At 33.0% G+C, this 19,294-nt stretch overlaps 1 protein-coding gene across 1 annotated transcript in view; it reads right to left on the bottom strand.

Annotated features, from left to right (window-relative positions):
• Positions 1 to 16,397: 16,397 nt before the first annotated feature.
• LOC124362342 (tyrosine-protein kinase Dnt) overlaps positions 16,398 to 19,294 on the bottom strand; it is a 110,704-nt gene continuing 107,807 nt past the window's right edge. The window contains exons 10-11 of the mRNA XM_046816768.1: positions 18,316 to 18,452; positions 16,398 to 17,766 (exon numbers count right to left, since the gene is read on the bottom strand). Coding sequence (XP_046672724.1) covers positions 17,655 to 17,766; positions 18,316 to 18,452 — 249 coding nt within the window. The 3' untranslated portion in view covers positions 16,398 to 17,654. The remainder of the gene's footprint in view (positions 17,767 to 18,315; positions 18,453 to 19,294) is intronic.

Raw genomic sequence — 19,294 nt, 5'->3', positions numbered from 1 at the left:
TGAATTACTAAAGGGATTTTCCTTATCAGCGATAGAAATTTCCTGTATGTAATATAAAGTCCTAATTGTGGGCCATTCATGTCGGATCTAACTTGTGGGTTCTTCATACCAACGTATGTAGGCTACCAACTCCTATTTTTATGGATCAACATTTATGTCCTACTTGTGGGTTCTTCATATACCAACGTCCTTCATCTCTTCTTCTCTTCTTTCATGTAGGCTACCAACTCCTATGTTTATGGATCTTCCAGTTCAGTTCTAACATTTATGTTGATGGAGTGTTAATATAAAGTCCTACTTGTGGGTTCTTCATATACCAACGTCCTTCTTCTCTTCTTTCATGTAGGCTACCAACTCCTATTTTTATGGATCTTCCAGTTCTAACATTTATGTTGATGGAGTGTTAATATAAAGTCCTACTTGTGGGTTCTTCATATACCAACGTCCTTCGTCTTCTTCTCTTCTTTCATGTAGGCTACCAACTCCTATTTTTATGGATCTTCCAGTTCAGTTCTAACATTTATGTTGATGGAGTGTTAATATAAAGTCCTACTTGTGGGTTCTTCATATACCAACGTCCTTCGTCTCTCTTCTTCTCTTCTTTCATGTAGGCTACCAACTCCTATGTTTATGGATCTTCCAGTTCTAACATTTATGTTGATAGAGTGTTAATATAAAGTCCTACTTGTGGGTTCTTCATATACCAACGTCCTTCGTCTCTTCTTCTCTTCTTTCATGTAGGCTACCAACTCCTATGTTTATGGATCTTCCAGTTCAGTTCTAACATTTATGTTGATGGAGTGTTAATATAAAGTCCTACTTGTGGGTTCTTCATATACCAACGTCCTTCGTCTCTTCTTCTCTTCTTTCATGTAGGCTACCAACTCCTATTTTTATGGATCTTCCTGTTCTAACATTTATGTTGATGGAGTGTTAATATAAAGTCCTACTTGTGGGTTCTTCATATACCAACGTCCTTCGTCTCTTCTTCTCTTCTTTCATGTAGGCTACCAACTCCTATTTTTATGGATCTTCCAGTTCAGTTCTAACATTTATGTTGATGGAGTGTTAATATAAAGTCCTACTTGTGGGTTCTTCATATACCAACGTCCTTCGTCTCTTCTTCTCTTCTTTCATGTAGGGTACCAACTCCTATTTTTATGGATCTTCCAGTTCTAACATTTATGTTGATGGAGTGTTAATATAAAGTCCTACTTGTGGGTTCTTCATATACCAACGTCCTTCGTCTCTTCTTCTCTTCTTTCATGTAGGCTACCAACTCCTATGTTTATGGATCTTCCAGTTCAGTTCTAACATTTATGTTGATGGAGTGTTAATATAAAGTCCTACTTGTGGGTTCTTCATATACCAACGTCCTTCGTCTCTTCTTCTCTTCTTTCATGTAGGCTACCAACTCCTATTTTTATGGATCTTCCAGTTCAGTTCTAACATTTATGTTGATGAGTGTTAATATAAAGTCCTACTTGTGGGTTCTTCATATACCAACGTCCTTCGCCTCTTCTTCTCTTCTTTCATGTAGGCTACCAACTCCTATTTTTATGGATCTTCCAGTTCAGTTCTAACATTTATGTTGATGGAGTGTTGATAAAGTCCTACTTGTGGGTTCTTCATATACCAACGTCCTTCGTCTCTATTTCTCTTCTTTCATGTAGGGTACCAACTCCTATTTTTATGGATCTTCCAGTTCAGTTCTAACATTTATGTTGATGGAGTGTTGATAAAGTCCTACTTGTGGGTTCTTCATATACCAACGTCCTTCGTCTCTATCTTCTCTTCTTTCATGTAGGGTACCAACTCCTATTTTTATGGATCTTCCAGTTCAGTTCTAACATTTATGTTGATGGAGTGTTGATAAAGTCCTACTTGTGGGTTCTTCATATACCAACGTCCTTCGTCTCTTCTTCTCTTCTTTCATGTAGGCTACCAACTCCTATTTTTATGGATCTTCCAGTTCAGTTCTAACATTTACGTTGATGGAGTGTTGATAAAGTCCTACTTGTGGGTTCTTCATATACCAACGTCCTTCGTCTCTATTTCTCTTCTTTCATGTAGGCAACCAACTCCTATTTTTATGGATCTTCCAGTTCAGTTCTAACATTTATGTTGATGGAGTGTTACAAAACGAATGTGTCCATTACGTTTTGAAAAAACCAAATAATGTTCCAACGGCACTGTCTTATGCGTTTAACAGTTGTCTTATAGCAATCAAGTCAGACAAATTCGAGCATGGTTCTTCCAAGGGTAGGTGGCCGCTAAGTCAGACCGCCTGCTCGGCCATTGGTGACGTTTTGGAAGTTACCTTTAAGCCGTTGGTTTCCAAGTTAAGTGTTAAAGAGGTCTTCTTCTGGTGAAATTAGACACCTCTTAAGTTTTAATAATAATAATAATATAGTTCTATCAAAACTATTAATAAAATTATTGTATTCGTTTGCATAAGGTAATATACAGTAATACTATCTCTGTCTTAAGATTCACCTGTCCCACCGACGATAATCTAATGAATATCTAATAAAAAAATCATTGTTAAATGATATACCACAAGCGTCCAGTTTGATCCGCAGTTGGAGACAATACCAACAACAATAACTATTTCGGTCAATAAGTAATTCAACTCAATAGAGATTGAAAGTACTTCTTCTCATATGTCAAGTTATGTTGGATCATTCACACTTGCAAGTGAATTTCAACACATATTATTATTAACTTCTTCTAATGCAGTTCTCTCTAACTCAAGATCGGATATTTGTAGTACACCCATCTCTACGTTTTGCAAGTCACTCAATGTCATGCCAACGCTACTGCATCCAGATTTAGTCTACTTACACTACGCCAACTACAAGTATACCCCCACTTAAATCGATCATTTTGCTGGTACTACCAGATTTTCGTCCAATACAACGTTAGTCACTCTGGCCTTTGTGAATGTAACGTCTACTATTACATCTAATACTTCAGGTTCAACTATAATATTTCATTTCTGAACGAAGTCTTCTCTATTACTAAAAGCCCTTAGTCCAACACCTCAGTCATAAGCTAGTAATCGTTCATATCAACAACTGCTCCTCCACAACAGTCATATAAGCGTCAATCCCTAACAATTATAACATATTTTTTATACCACCCATGTAGAAAATTCAGCACTTTCCAAAGATGCAGTCACTTAAACGGCTCCATCCTAAGACCTCCCATTTAAAATACTTCAAATAATATGTTTCTCTATCTCTGTAAATCCTAACATAATTACATAACTTCTTCTTTATTGCCAGCTGTTACATGCAACTTGTGGTTTGATTATCATAAAACGATGTGAATTTGGTGGTTTGAGCCATTAAAGCTCCCTTAGCAATAACTACTGGCATTGTCCTAGGCAGAAATAAGAACTTTACTAAGAGGGTTAAAATAACCACCAAAGCTGCAGGGGCTGCGCGGGAACCCGACTAACTCTCTCACATTATGGGGATTAAGCCATAACTTGAGATATGGTTGCGTCTACGCAATTTTTCTTTTTGCTGTTTATATCTCCATTCGTCTTCGTTTTCGTTTATGTTAATAGCAACGTAATTATTATACATTTTATATCTAAAATAAACATGCGTGTCATTAATTTGGACCAAAACATTTAATTTCGTAATTTTGTATATTGAGAACTGCCAAAATTTAATTAAAATTTTGTTTTAAAACACTTATAATAGGGAAAAAATCGATTTGTCTTAAAACGTCAAGATAAAACAACGCACTGTCTCTTGATTACTTGTTAATATTTCACCCTTTGTTCACTTTGAAATAGAAAAATTCGCCATGATCTAATAGTAAAAGCTTTATATAGAAAGGATTATAAAATGGATCATTTTAATAAGTCCAGCCATTGTAAATAAGGATCGCTTGGTCTTTAATATAACTGTTATTAGTTGATTTAATATAATATTGACCTGAAATACTCTGTATGTCAATAAATTGAACTAGTTACATTATAGGAATAATGACCCTCTTACTGTTTATACAGTAGAGTAAACCACTTATAGCCAAGCTTCAGCGTTATCCCGGGATTTAACCCTGTCACATCGTCTATATAATGCTTGCTTCATATTCGTCGCCATGGCCCCTTGTGTATTGTTCCCCCCTCATTCTCCCGCCTAACAAGCTCTCAGTTTGATTTAGTTCTAAACTCCATCTGCACTCTATGTCCTGTCTCCTCACTCACTCGTATGTGGGGCTGACTGGTTTTAATCTCTGACATACCCAAACAACAAGGTAAATAGCGTCCTCAATATTTATATTATTTTCAATATTCCCTCTCTAATCGTTTCTAATTGCCAACTGAAATAATAGCTTACACTACGATACACCTATTTAAAAAATAACAGCGAGTAATAAAGGAAATACCAGAATTGTTTCTAGAGTTAAGTAACAATAGACTCAGTATTGACAAATCTGGTCTTACTGAAAATATATTTCCTTCCATTTGTTATAATAAAGCGTGTTTATTAAACAAAAGATACACGATATAGTGAGTGAATTTAATTATCATCCTGAACTAATGCAATATAGCTAGAAAGTTATTGTACATTTAATATTAATAGATATGTATTTTACAGTTGTTTAACTACTTGTAGTATTGCTAGACAGGTATTGTGCAGTAGTTTAACTACGAGTAATATTCTTAGTTCTTAGACTTTCGTGGCCGGAGTCGTAACTGATAAATAAAAATGTTTCAAGAAGAAGATGATTGTGTAAGCAATGTTTCCACGTGGTTCACACACTAGGAAATTTTGATGTTACATGTGATATTTCTAGACAAATATTGTACAGTAGTCTACATTTATCTTGCTAGATGTATTGTACAACAGTCTACACGCAATATTGCTAGACAGGTACTATACAAGTAGTTCCACAACTATACAGTAGTTGTACAGTTGTTTAACTTCATGTAATGTTTAGCGACCAACGACGGTCAGTCTAGACGTGTTATTTCACGAATGTTGACTTCAGTACGCTTGTTCTACGCAGTTACATAGTTGGTGCGCTGGCTAAGGTTGAAGGTTTTAAACACAAGCGTCAGCGGAACCAACTTCTGTGGATAGCGATGTGTTCCTAGCTGTACTTGATGTTATTAATTGATTATACAATATGAGATTAAGGTTGAAGGATTCAATACAAGCGCCAGCGGAAACAACTTATGTGGACAGCGATGTGTTCCTAGCTGTACTTGATGTTATTAATTGATTATACAATATGAGATTGAGGTTGAAGGATTCAATACAAGCGCCAGCGGAAACAACTTATGTGGACAGCGATGTGTTCCTAGCTGTACTTGATGTTATTAATTGATTATACAATATGAGATTAAGGTTGAAGGATTCAATACAAGCGCCAGCGGAAACAACTTATGTGGACAGCGATGTGTTCCTAGCTGTACTTGATGTTATTAATTGATTATACAATATGAGATTGAGGTTGAACGATTAAATACAAGCGCCAGCGGAAACAAAACTTTGTGGAAAAAGCGATGTGTTCCTAGCTGTACTTGAGTTTTTATTGATTATACAATATGAGATAGTTGAGGTTGACGATTAAATACAAGCGCCAGCGGAAACATTTTATGTAAAAAGCGATGTGTTCCTAGCTGTACTTGTTTATTAATTGATTATACAATATGAGATTGAGGTTGAAGGATTAAATACAAGCGCCAGCGGAAACAACTTATGTGGACAGCGATGTGTTCCTAGTAGTTCGCAGTAGTAGTATAAATTGATTGATGAGATTAATTCTAGGAACACTAATGAGGATTTGCATTGTATGAGTCCACAATCTTTTTTTTTGTATAGAAGTATTATTGAAAGAAAAATTGCACTTGAGCCGCACTATTTTTGGTGGAGGTCGGAATGCGAGGGCCTCAGAAGGGTTAAAAATAAGAAATGTTAGTTTTGATATGATTATATTTTTCTCTGCTTTACACACTTAAATCGACAGCAAGACACATAAATAACAGTTACGTAACCGTCAGACAACTACATAAAGGTACTACACTTCACCTCCTTAAGTGTGAGAATGTAAATATGAACTTATTTTATACTTCAAAATAACAACAACTGATTAAATAGCTCCCAGTTTTTAAATAAAAGGTCATAAAGCATGTGAACAAGTAGTGAACATGTTTCTTTCACTGCTGTTGGAGTTCTCCCTACATAATTTTCCCACATGAATCATCCCATTCTGCAAGTTCGGGGAGTCCTTACAAAGGACGCAATAATGGTCCGAACTGTACTTATTGTCCAACCACCCCAGTTTTTCTATAAAGGGCGCAATTTAGCGGCGGTCGCCTGTCGCGCAGCGGTCGATATAGGTACAAGGTATTTGAAGTGGATTGCCAATAAATACAGCCATAAGGATTCTCCGACTGATGACATTGCAGGCGGCGTGGAGGGTGGCTTGCATAACGAGGACGCAGTTTACTCGGTTATTGCATTTCGGCGCGTGTTGTACTCCTGCGGGGAGGTGGGGGTGGGGGCGCCAGTTTCCCGAGGAATGCATTAACGTTGTGTATTTAATGACAATCAATTTCCTCCATCTGCCGAAGAGTAGTACATTGAGTCAGCTCTCCCTCCTTACTCCCCCACCATCAGGGATTATCTTGTTTAGTCATGGCGATTTTGTTTATTTATGGTGAGTTTGGCGAATGGTCTTTATTATTGCCCAGTTAAGTGTTTATCCTGGCCCGCTATTATTATTTCCAGACCCCCGAACGCCACGGGTCTTCCAGTACAATAGACTCGGTCGCTACTGAGTTTTGTCAAACAATATTTGAAACAGTAGCGTTTCACAGGTTTAATGTTTGAAGTTACACGCCTTCCAGTGTCTATCTGCAATTGTTTAATATTTGTACAACATTATTGCAATACCCATTCTGAAGGCGCTCGACTGTGTGTCCATGTTTTCATCAGTAGGAGAGTATTGTAAATAAGCAATAAATGTCTGTAAATTAGATAAATTAGTTATAACTACAGATTTCTGGATACAATCAAATATTTCTGCTCTACTACTGCACTTGTACGTAATCTGAAATGCCAATAGTTAGTTAATACCGTTCAGATAAAAAAATTAAAAAAATAATTGTTTGTGACAGGATAATCATATTAATAAATTACATTAAATTTACGATTTAACATTGCTGTACTCTTAATACCTTTGAAGTTGGTTAATCAAAGTTATATATGTTAAAGAAGATCCTAAATGAAAGTCTATCAGTATTTTGGTACAAAATTCTCATATAGGCCAAATCACATGGTAAATTAACTTTCAGCCTCTGAAGAGATTAGTAAGACAATTACTGATATAAAACTTGAATTAAACTGTTACATATACATAGTTTGTCATATGATAACCTGATAGGACGTTTTCATACTTACTAAATTACTCTTTACTGTACAGGATAACCAAGTTCATTTTGTAATGTATTTAATCTAATCTAAATACATAAAACTTTGACTATTTTTATAAATTGTGACATTTTTTTAAATCGAACCTATGCTCCTAGCCAGAATCAGAATCTAACACTAAGAGCAAAGTAGTAGTATACACCACCTGTGTTGTGTAACAAACATTGCTCAAGTGTATAAGTTTCAGGCAACCAGACAGAAAAGAAATATTTAAAGCCTCAGGCAGACTGAAGGGAGAATCTGCCATCTTAATGAGTGATAGACTTCTTCAATGCTACTCAGCCGAATCCAAAGCATAGTAATGGTATTGATCCATTGGAAATAAACTAAATCTCATGGGTAGACATGCTCCTTTATCAAACTTATTCTTTTCCATGAAATGAAGTTTTGTGCAAAAATTAAGTTTTAGATGAAATTTTTTCCAGAATTCCCGCGTAGTAAGGCTATGTAGAGGCTCAGCCATATGCTCATCATCAAATACGACGTTCCCTTTGTACAAATTACGTTACATGCAAAGTTTAATCCCATAGTTTAATTTGTTCTTGAGGTACCTAGAGGACAGACGCACTGGCAGACAGATATACAGAAGAGAAATTTTACCAGAAATCTTATTAATAGCTAGGCAAAATATACAACATTTCAATTTTAGCGCAATTCATTCTCGTTGTTAACATTCAACCATCCATGTGTAGGCATATACCCTATCATCCAACTCAAAAAATGTCACATTAATGAGCAAATTTTGTTTACAATTTTGTTTATTCTTTGATTTTGCCATCTTGGTTACCTAGAACACCAATCTAAATTTATTTGTTAACTAAGCCAAATCTTATTAAGTTACATGCATCATCATAAAACTTGATGTTCTTTTTACATAAATCTTTATGTGAAATCTCATGTCTATAAGTCTGTTTAATTGTGTGATAACGTGTGGACAGACAGACAGAAATGAATTTTTCCAGTCATTTTCTAATCCTCAGCCAATAACACTAAATGACGCCTTCATACATACATAATGTAATAAAGATTTTCACAAATATTGAAGATTTTGCAGTTTTGACACTGGCAAGTGTACAGTTCTAAACTTTGATCCCATAAAAACTCATCAGTTTCAAAATTAAAACCAGTAAGTGTACATTTAATACTGCTTAGTGTTGAAATTGTTTAACATTGAATTTTCGAAGAGTTTACCATGAATGGTCTAACAATATACATGATGTATTACATTCTGAAGATCACCTTAATTCTCAAAGAAAATTAAACATAGACATCCAATTCAATGTTATCTATGAAGTTGAAGTTAAGAACTTGAAGTTCACGTAGACCTACAATGATGCACGCAACAAACACTTCCTGTACATAGCAAAATCAAATATTGGCAAGGCAAAGCTAACGCAATCATATTCTATGAAGGGAAATCCCTCAGATTACCTTCAATAATCTTCAGTTATTACCACTTCTACAAAAATTGGCTAATTGGTATTTTTTAATGGTAGGAGTTATAAATCTGTTGAACTAAAAACTATATAGAAATTAGGGTTCAGAACCAATCTTATGAAATAGTCACAGCAATTACCAGTATGTAATTGGTTCAGTTCCTGTATTAATATGTATTTTTCTTAGTTTTCCTTGTCAATGAAATGATAATTAAATAATAATAATAGGTATACGTCATCATTAATAATAATATACAAAGGTATTGTGTTTTTTTGTCCAACAAATTTTTTAAGCAGGTGCATAACGACTAATCAAATGGATAAATAAGGGAATACTATTTTGTCATTTTTATTTATTCATAAACAAGGTGGGAGTACACCACATTACATGTTGTCTAACAGGCTTCGCTGAGGTTGCATGCAAAATTTTAAGTCCATAGCTTATTTCATTAGGATACATATGTTACTAAGTCACATCTTAGAATGTCATATAAATGTACTGAATTTGTTTCCAAATTTATTTATTCTGCTACATTCACCAATTCTATCATGGTTACCCAAAAAGTGTAATGGAAAAATATCTGCTAATTCTCAACCAAATCCCATAGACTGATATCAGTAGCCTGTATAGAAATTGTTGGTTATAGCTTCAGGGAGTGACATATTTTCTTATTTATTTACTAGCAGTTACCCACAGTTTCTAATGCAATTTCATTTGAGACAAACAAGGACACTATGACCATATCCTTTTTAAGTAGCATTCCAAACAATCCTGAGATAAATTATAATCCCTGAAAGATATTCCATCCTATTGATCCATGTTAGATTTATATTTAAAGATGGAGCACTGAAGTTGGAGAGTGGGGAGACTTCAGTTGAAGTCTTTAGCTTTTCAGTTAAAACACTTATGATGTAATAACTGATGGCATTTTACTGTAGTTGATTAAAATCCCAATAAAAGAAAATGCAGACAAAGAAAAGCTTCCACACTTAATATGACATTTAAAAAATGTAACTAAATTTGACAGATGAATAACAAGTATTTATCATCTGTTTAAATGAGTATAATTATTATACTTTTTCACCTTGGCTTTCACAGGAGATTAAAAATACATTTACTATCTACTGAGTAAGCCAAGTCCATAATTATAATGGATAATGAAGTGTTAAGCCAATTTTTGAGACCAGTGTAGCCTAAAGGAATTTACGAAATAGGAATCTATATGTTAACCAGGAATCATAAAAATGTCTATATACAATTACAGGAGAATTGATCCAGTAGTTTTTATGTGATTGAGTAACATAATACAGACACCAATACATTTTTATATAACAGTATAAATGACTTAAGAAAATTATATTTAGTTAAAATATACACCGTTATTTTTATTCTAGAAGAATGAAAGATGTCCAATTTTAAAGATATTAAAAGACTGTATATATACGCTACACATACAAACGATTTAAACACAATTTTACATTTGTTACTTCAAAATAAATCTCAATCTTTTCTGTACTTCTTAGTTTAAATATTTGAAATACACACTTGACAAGATGCTTCTAAATGCAAATGAATCATATACCTATTTAAAATGACTTTTCTCCCATAATACTACAAACAAATATAAAAGGTTTTAGATAGATTTCATTAAAATCTGCCTATTGCAATCATTTTTGTGACTTAATTTCTGGAAGATTTTTTGCATTTGTTAAAATCATGAACCCAAAATAATTCATTTTTGTAATATAATAGACAATTATAAATAACTTTTAATTTTAATTTTTTTCAGTATCTCTTGTTGTTTCAATATGCCAGCTGTTTGTTAAAAGCAAGTTTGTTAAAAGAATAATTATAATTTCACTTATAGAGCTAAACAAAAGTGTTAGAATTCTTAGGTCATTTACAATAATGTTTGTTTTTTTAAATCTTTTAAGATTTCCAGATGTGTACAAAGTTTTAAGTAGTACATAATACACAAATAATACACAATTAACAGTTCTTAATGGATTAAATTCAGACTAAACCTGGTTCAGACATAGTTTGGTTGAGTTTGTTACCTGGTCTCAACCAATAAACCATTGAGGACACTGTTGTCTCTATGAAGCAGCAAACTGGGATGACCACTTATTCTAGAAATAAGCTGGATAAATAGTTTAATTTGTTTGATGGAGATCTCTAACAAGGCAGCAAAATGGGAAGACTACTGATTCTAGAAGTTGGCTGGTTGAATGTAGTGCAATAAGAATAATGAAAGAAAAGTTTAACTGATAATGTCAATTCGTAATATAAAAAATAGTATAATTTTCTATGGAAAGTCTCTGTTTTATTATTATTTCCCAATTTGGTATTCGAGATTAAATTGTTAAATTTAAGTAAATTATCAAACAGTTTTTCAGCCCTGAAATCAGAGACCATAGACCTCAAAATGACTTATACACTTTATATTTTGCATTGCTTCATTTCTAATAAATAAATAAATCTTTATTTGTCGTTCAAATTCTTACAATCATTGACAATGTCATATTGCAGCCTAGGGCATGGTCAAAATAAAACAATTTTATCAAAATAATTTAAACTTAAACCAACATTCAAAAAAGAAAAAACAGTGCTTTAGTAGCATAAATTAGTCAGTGAAGGTTAATTTAAAATAAACTAGGCCTAGATATATAAATTAAATAGTAAATAAACAATTGTCAAAAATTACATATAAAAATTATTATATATCTAAAATGTAATGTTTTTTAATTCTAAAAACTCGTCTAAACTATAGAAAGGGTGTTTCAAAAGCCAACTATAAAAAAGTTTAGTGAAGGTTTTATGTGGATACTTATTTACCAGAGGTTCCAAAAAATTATAGATTTTCAGCGAAGTTACCATGTGACTATTTAAGGTTTTACTGAGGCGGTGATAACCAATTGCAGCATTGTTTTTAGTTCTAGTATTGTATGAAATGAATTTCGTTATTAAATTTTAAAAATTTTGGATTTTTTAGAATATAGTTAATTAAATCAAATATATATAGATTGATAACCGTTTGAATCTCTAACAGAATAAAAAGTGGTTTACAATGTTCCAGCGGTTGAGAATTAGTCATTACTCTAATAGCTTTTTTTTGAAGAATTAAGATGTCTTCAGTTCCTGAGCAGTTGCCCCAAAATATCAAACCATATCGAAAAACTGCTGGGAAATACGCAAAATAGGCAGTCCTCACATAGTTTTTAGGAACAGCACTCTTAAGGCGACCTAACAGGTAAATAACTCTAGAAAGCCTCTTGCTTATATATTCTGTATGTTGGTTCCAGTTTAGTTGGTTATCTATATACATTCCTAGAATTTTACATTGGAGCTAAAACTGTTATCAAGAGGGGCCAAATAAGGTTTCAAGCTAAAAATTATATTTTGTATCTTTTCTTCATTTAATAGAAATCCATTAGATCGAAACCACTGGGAAGCACCTATTAAGGTTTCATCTGAAAATTTTGAGAGTTCTCCAATGTTATTTGCAATGTTAATAAAAGTTGTATCATCAGCGTATTGTTTTAGCTGTCACTGAGAAAGGTAGATCATTTATACTGATTAAAAATAGAAGTTTGAAGTTAGAAGATTAATAATATTGAGTTTGCTGATGGTGAATGGGATTTGGCTGTGTTAGAGAACATTTTTACATTGGTCTTAATTGGTAGGCATGGCAGCAACTTGAAAATAGCAGAACAAATTTGCAAACAAATTGAGTACTTTAACATGTGACAATAATATACGGTATGACGTTACTTTGTTGGCTTGATTGATAAGATTTTTGTCCCTTACTGGCGTATCATCCGGGATGAGTGTGAATAGCCAGTGTACACTGTTATAAGTGGTTCTCATACCCGTTACCAGAATCGTAACCATTGTGGCTTTTGTTTAGCTTTGATGGATTCTTTGATACTGTGTTGTTTTGGTTTATTTGTTTAATATACAAGATAGACACAAGAGTGTTAGGGAATCCTATAACTGAAGATGATATCTCAAGAACAAATTAAATTTTTAATTTTGTAACTATCACTAAGAGTTCTGGAAAATTGCTCTTCTATCTGGTATTTATCTGGTTTCGTTGAATATCTAATGAGTAAATTGATAATGACTTTATAGTCGAGTCTGGTGATGTGCATGTTTCCTATATGTTGCGGATGTTGCTGGATCATTGAAGCCTACCACTCAGTAGGCTGGCAAGTTTTTCTTCCTTCTTCCAGTGGCTGTAAAAATGTCTTTTCTGTCTAAATGTTTGTCTGTCCGCAGAAAATCTCAGTATATATCTGTCTGTCATATATGGCCAAATTTTTTGTTTGTCACCATTATAGCCATCTCCATCAAACAACTCAAGACTATTTATCCAACCAATGTTTAGAAACGACAGTCTTCCCAACATGTTGCCTGATTAGAGAAAACAACAGTGCCCTTGATATTTTATTCATTGATTAGTTTTATTATTTCTTGTTAACAATCAATTTTATATTTATGGAATTTTCATAAAAACGTAAAGAAAATAAGTCCAAACATGGTTTATTATGAAATATTAAAGGTAATTTAAAAGTTTACAGGGCTATATTTAATAATTATTGCACTGCTCTAATATGTTAAACTAGTGCTACTTAGTTATATTTACCAGAGGTTTAATTAATTCATTTGAGCAGAACTTCAGCATTTTAGATGAGAATTCATCAAAACCAGCGGAGTTTTTTGTTTTTAATTCCTGAATTGTGAATTTAACTTCTTTCTCTGTTGTGGGAGCTAGTGTAGTCATTGAAAAAACATTGCTTGTAGGATATGGGTTGAGTGGTGGTAAGTTTGAGATTTGTTGGTTCATATTAGCTTTTTTAAGCGTGTTTTCAGCCACATTTACGAAGAAAGCTATTAAAGTGTTCCGCTAGCTTTTTAGAATCTTTGGCCAGCTCTTCATTGATTTTTAATTCTATTTTTGTACAGTCTGCTGCTTTAGTTGTTGACCATGTATTCTTAATTATGTCCCATGTAGCTTTTGATTTGTTATCAGCTGTATTGATATGGTTTGTGGAAGCTTCTTTCCTCAAAGTTTTAAGCCTTAGGTCGTAAAGTCTTTTTCTTTCTGCAGTTATTTATTGCCTTGTCGGCCTTATTCCCTGAAAGCTCATAGGTTCTCAGTGCTTTAAGATATTCTTCCTTTAGTGTGTTGGCTTCTTGGTCTTCAATTGTCTTAGTTTTTTTTCTCTTAGTTCTGGTTTTTTTTTTCGTGGGCATAACGAGTCAAGGGCTAGTGTCAGGGTTGTTTGGAAGTGTTTGAAGGCTTCATCTACAGAAGTTGCCAGAAGTACATTGCTCCAATCTTCTTGTTGAAGAGCACTCTTTAGTTCCTCTAGATTAGTTTGACTAAACGATCTCTTGTATGTGCTTGGCTCGGTGGGTTTCTCATTAACAAGGTGGCAGGTTTGTGCTGAGTGATCAGAGATACCTGCATGGATCACCTTGGTGGTGATTTGCTCATGAGGTAGGTTTGAGCATATCCAGTCAATAGAGGTTTGTGTGCTCTTTGTTATTCTCGTAGCTGGTAGTTCAAACCTCTCGATATTATGGGAGGTCAGGATTTCTCCTAAGTCTCTGTTTCTTTTGTCAGTCCTTCTCAGATCTATGTTGATGTCTCCCATGATAATTAGTGGGGAGTTTTCCAGCACTGCTCTAATATGTTACACTAGTGCTGTGTTTAGATTTATTTTATTTTGTGGCTACTTTGTTAGTGTGTGTTTTATAGTAAAGGTTATGTAACCCTTCAGTGTTCTTCGAGCATAGATTATTTGTGGTATTATTACATATTAGTTAAAATAAAAGGATTGTTTTTTAATTAAAAACCATAGTCCATATTTTCATAGGTTTTTGAAATTGTTATTCAAGATCAGTGAGTCTCAACTTGCCCTCCTCTACTCTAGTAAATTTCCACAGTTTGTCTCTGTTAGTTTTTGGTTACATTATATTGTTTGCCTAGATGTTAATTGTTAATTCATAATTCTTTCACTTGTAAAATACATAGCTTCTATATATTGATTGGCTGAGTATTAGCAAAGTTCAAGCACATTACTCGAGGGGCTGGAAATTTTTAATTGTTGTTAATTTAATTCGTTTGCATGAAGTGGTTCTTTCATTTGTAATGAAGGAGAAAAACTCATTTCGTTTCCATAGCTTTGAGTTTTTCTGGCCAAATCTCAAACGAAACACTACGTGTTGTCTATAAGGAAGCATTTCACAATCTCCCAACTTTCTCGGAAACAGAACATTTGTGACCCCACGTATATTGGAAAAAAAATTGTTTTCACATCCTCTATCAACCCTGAAAAAATATGCACTTTTATCTGAATCACCCAGTATAAATAACATTGGGTTTGATAATGGTGCAGATCATTCAATAGGATTTGGGCGAGTGTTGCAAATATTTTTAGATTGGTCTTATAAATAATCATAATGGCATTTTAACATGTAGTCTAATTATCCCAACACATACATCTTTAGGTGATGTGCTTTTGGACTGTCCAAAAACTGCTAAGAAACCCAACATAATGAATTAAAATATAAATGTGTCATGTGGATATCGTGGAAGAGAAAAATTTCATCTGTAGACTTAAAATGTTGCATGAAAAGTTTATTTCTACAGACAAGAATGAGTTCTATGATGGTTCATCACCAACCAAGGAATTTGGCTTTTGATGGAATTTTGCTGTATGTCAAAGCCTACCACTGAGTGGGCTGACATAATTTCTTTTTCTGTCTGGCGGGGGATGTAAAAATGTCTATTCTTTATGATGTCTGTCTGCCTATCTGACAGCAGGACATCTCGAGAATGAAATAAACTATAGACTTGAAATGTTTAATGTAATCTCAACAAAGCCTGTTATGTGACACGTGGTGTGGGTACTCTTATGTGTATATATAACAGATATGTATCAACAAATTGTTGTAATGTATGGACAAGGTATAGTGAATGACAATACATACCGAGACATAATGTAAACCTCATTTAACATAAGTTGTGCCATTCAAAACTGCTGACAATGGATTGCTTACAACAAGCTTGCTCTCACATCTGATGTAACCAGTACGTTTCCATATGAATTTCTGAATCATCCATCCTGCAGTCATGATTTGACATTCTTCTTTTTCAAAAGTTTAAGTAATTCATAGTAGAAAGTGAAGAATGATGATTAAATAAAAGAAAATGTAACTGATTAGTCAAATAGACAGAGATAACAGAGTTCTAACTGCAGCATTTAAAAGGTAATGCAAGAAACACAAATGGTATAAGGTTAACTATGTGTATAAATCAAATAGAATACCATTTCATAAAATATTAAATTCAATTCATAAAGTATTTATGTGATAGTAAAAACATTTATTACTTTTAAAGAATCTATAACCGTATATACACTGCGTCAATGTGAGCATAGCAGAAAGCTGTTTGCCAAATTATTTAGGGTCAATGTAGGTTATTAAATGAACACATTTTTATAAAATAGTCACTTTATTAACAGCTATATTTATATGTATACAATTATTAAATAGCAATCGTTTGGTCACTTTTATAAAACATTTCTTTACAAACACAGTTGGCAGATTTAAATCAGATAAAAAATATAGCAAAATTGTATATAAAAATTACAAAATCGTATGTTACATTCAACGAGTACACTATATCACTATCTTTGTACGTCTAATCTAACATATTTGTACAGTTTTATGTACATCCCACCGGAGGTTCGCTCCAAAATCCTCTGAGATCTGAGATAGTTTTTTTTATTTACATTAAAGCTACTCAACTATAGTCCTCGATTATTATGGGTTTTACACTTTACACTATTTACATTACTTACACAGCAATAAGACAGATTTTGCTAAGATTTTGTAAAAAGCAAAAAAAGAAATGTTTCACCAAAAACTTATGACATAAGACAGATTCAACGTTAATAAAAAAATTAGCTGACAACATTAAGAGTGTTTTATATAAATTTATAATTTCTATATTCTTTTAAAGTAATTCACATGTAACTTTTCTTTGTTATTAGTACAAAAATTGTGATAAAAGTTATTTAAAATCTGTCTAATTCCAGTCTTTATTCCTATATATAAAGAACACCTAAAGGTTTTATTTACATAACATGCACGATTAAGAGTTATAATAACAATAATCATACATTTTCTAACAAAGAGTATTATTTGCATAACTAATTTTAATTTTTTTTATACAAAAAATTCAAATAAATTGATTTGTTTTTATTTTAAATATATTAATAATTTATAAAATTCTACCTCTGTCAAATAAATATGTTGGTATTTGACAGTAAAATCATATATCAAAAAAGCCACTTAGAAAACATTTATCATACAAATGTTGTTTTGTACAAAGTTCATATCCTAAAAATAATATCACATTACTTATTAAAAGATTTGACAAGTAGTTTGAAGCCAAACACTAGGACGAGGCGGGTATCCACTTGTACGTTTGCTAACAGAATCCTTTCGTACGTAATGACAAAATTGAGCAACTGTTTTACGAAAGCATGCTAGTGATACAATACAATATGAAGTCAAAGAAATAAATAAAGGCCTCAAAATACGTATTTAGCTTTCAATGTAATCGGGTAGCTTTATCAGATTTAATTTATGTACGACGATAACTAGCTTATGGTATAAGTTACGTCTAAATGTAAAGGAAGTGATGACGATAAGTACAGGAGGAGGAAGAGATAGCAAGTGCTAGGTCTAGACGTAGCGAGTAAGCTGAGCGTAGAACTCTTGTAAGCAAACGAGTAGTTGTGAGAACGTCGGCCGCTCGTCTGCACTCATTGCCCAACAGTACGCCATCACTGCAAACCTGAATAATAGAAGTACGGTTATTAGTAACTGGCTAAGAAAAAGAAATAGAATACAATTAAACAATTGAAAAACATTTTACAATAAGGATAAAACTAGAAATCGTTCAAAATAGTATGACAGTATACAAGATTATGTCTTTTATTTCAAAGAATTAATTAATTATAATGATATTGTTTAATAGAATTATTGAAGAACTCATTTCTTCAGATTATGTTAATATTTTTGACTGTTGGCTTTTTACTCAAACACAGATTTTTTTATTCAATATTTAAATTTTCCAATTATACCAATATTATTGTACCTAACTAATCAGATTATATGAAGCTAGATATATTGATTGATTATAAGATAAGCTGTGTACGTAAAATACTATTGATTAATTGAGCCGTGTTTTAAAAAGTGTTGAGAATAAAATAGGGCTGAAAAAATTGAACCATTGAAGTTTTAACTATCCCACTTAGTTTTCACATACATGTAATAAGGTAAATGGTGAAATGTAAAGTATACAACATTTTTATTGAATATGAATAGTTTCTGTGTAACTTACAATTCGTCAGGGCAGTTGACAGGTTGTGCCAGTCGGTAGCCGTCTCGCAGGTAGGCTGCTATCTCGAACGGATCAATCTCCACATACGGCTGCTGTGCTAACGTCGTTAGTTCCCATAGTAACACTCCAAACGCCCACTGTAAGAAAGCAGTAACACTGTGTAAATATACATATGACTATGAATGTGAACATTTCTATTAGGAAATTGTTTAGTATCAGTTTATGTAATATAAGTTCAATTATATTTCCTTCTTTGATCCAAAGTTTCATTGTGTAAACTAATTTGATGTTATTGAAAAAAATTAAATATATAATTTCTTAAAGAATAGCCATAAGCTAATACAAAATAAAAAAACTTATATCAACACATGTGAGCTATGAATTTTAAATTATGAAGAATCCTGAATGTAAGCTGCAAGTTTATGAAACACACAGCATATATGCTCAAAGCTTAACGGAGACTGCTATAGCATATGTGACCATATGAACTTGCTCACATTTACTCCTACAGGTGGACTAGTTCTAGTCTTGTCCTTTGAATGATAAGGTTAACTTCCAATTGTTTATCCTCTACTCTACAGTCTTTCTTCCATTTCATTGAAATTCAAATACCATGCACTCTACAGTCATTCTTCCATTTCATCGAAATTCAATTACCCTCTACTCTACAGTCTTTCTTCCATTTCATTGAAATTCAAATACCCTCTACTCTACAGTCTTTCTTCCATTTCATTGAAATTTAAATACCCTGTACTTTACAGTCATTCTTACATTTCATCAAAATTCAAATACCCTCTACTCTACAGTCTTTCTTCCATTTCATTGAAATTCAAATACCCTCTACTCTACAGTCTTTCTTCCATTTCATTGAAATTCAAATACCCTCTACTTTACAATCATTCTTCCATTTCATCGAAATTCAAATACCCTGCACTCTACAGTCATTCTTCCATTTCATCGAAATTCAATTACCCTCTAC

This window comes from Homalodisca vitripennis, chromosome 5 (assembly GCF_021130785.1).
Source record: "Homalodisca vitripennis isolate AUS2020 chromosome 5, UT_GWSS_2.1, whole genome shotgun sequence".
NCBI classification, from domain to species: Eukaryota; Metazoa; Arthropoda; class Insecta; order Hemiptera; family Cicadellidae; genus Homalodisca; species Homalodisca vitripennis.
The sequence above is the reverse complement of the archived record's forward strand: the minus strand, read 5'-3'. Positions and strand labels throughout refer to the sequence as shown.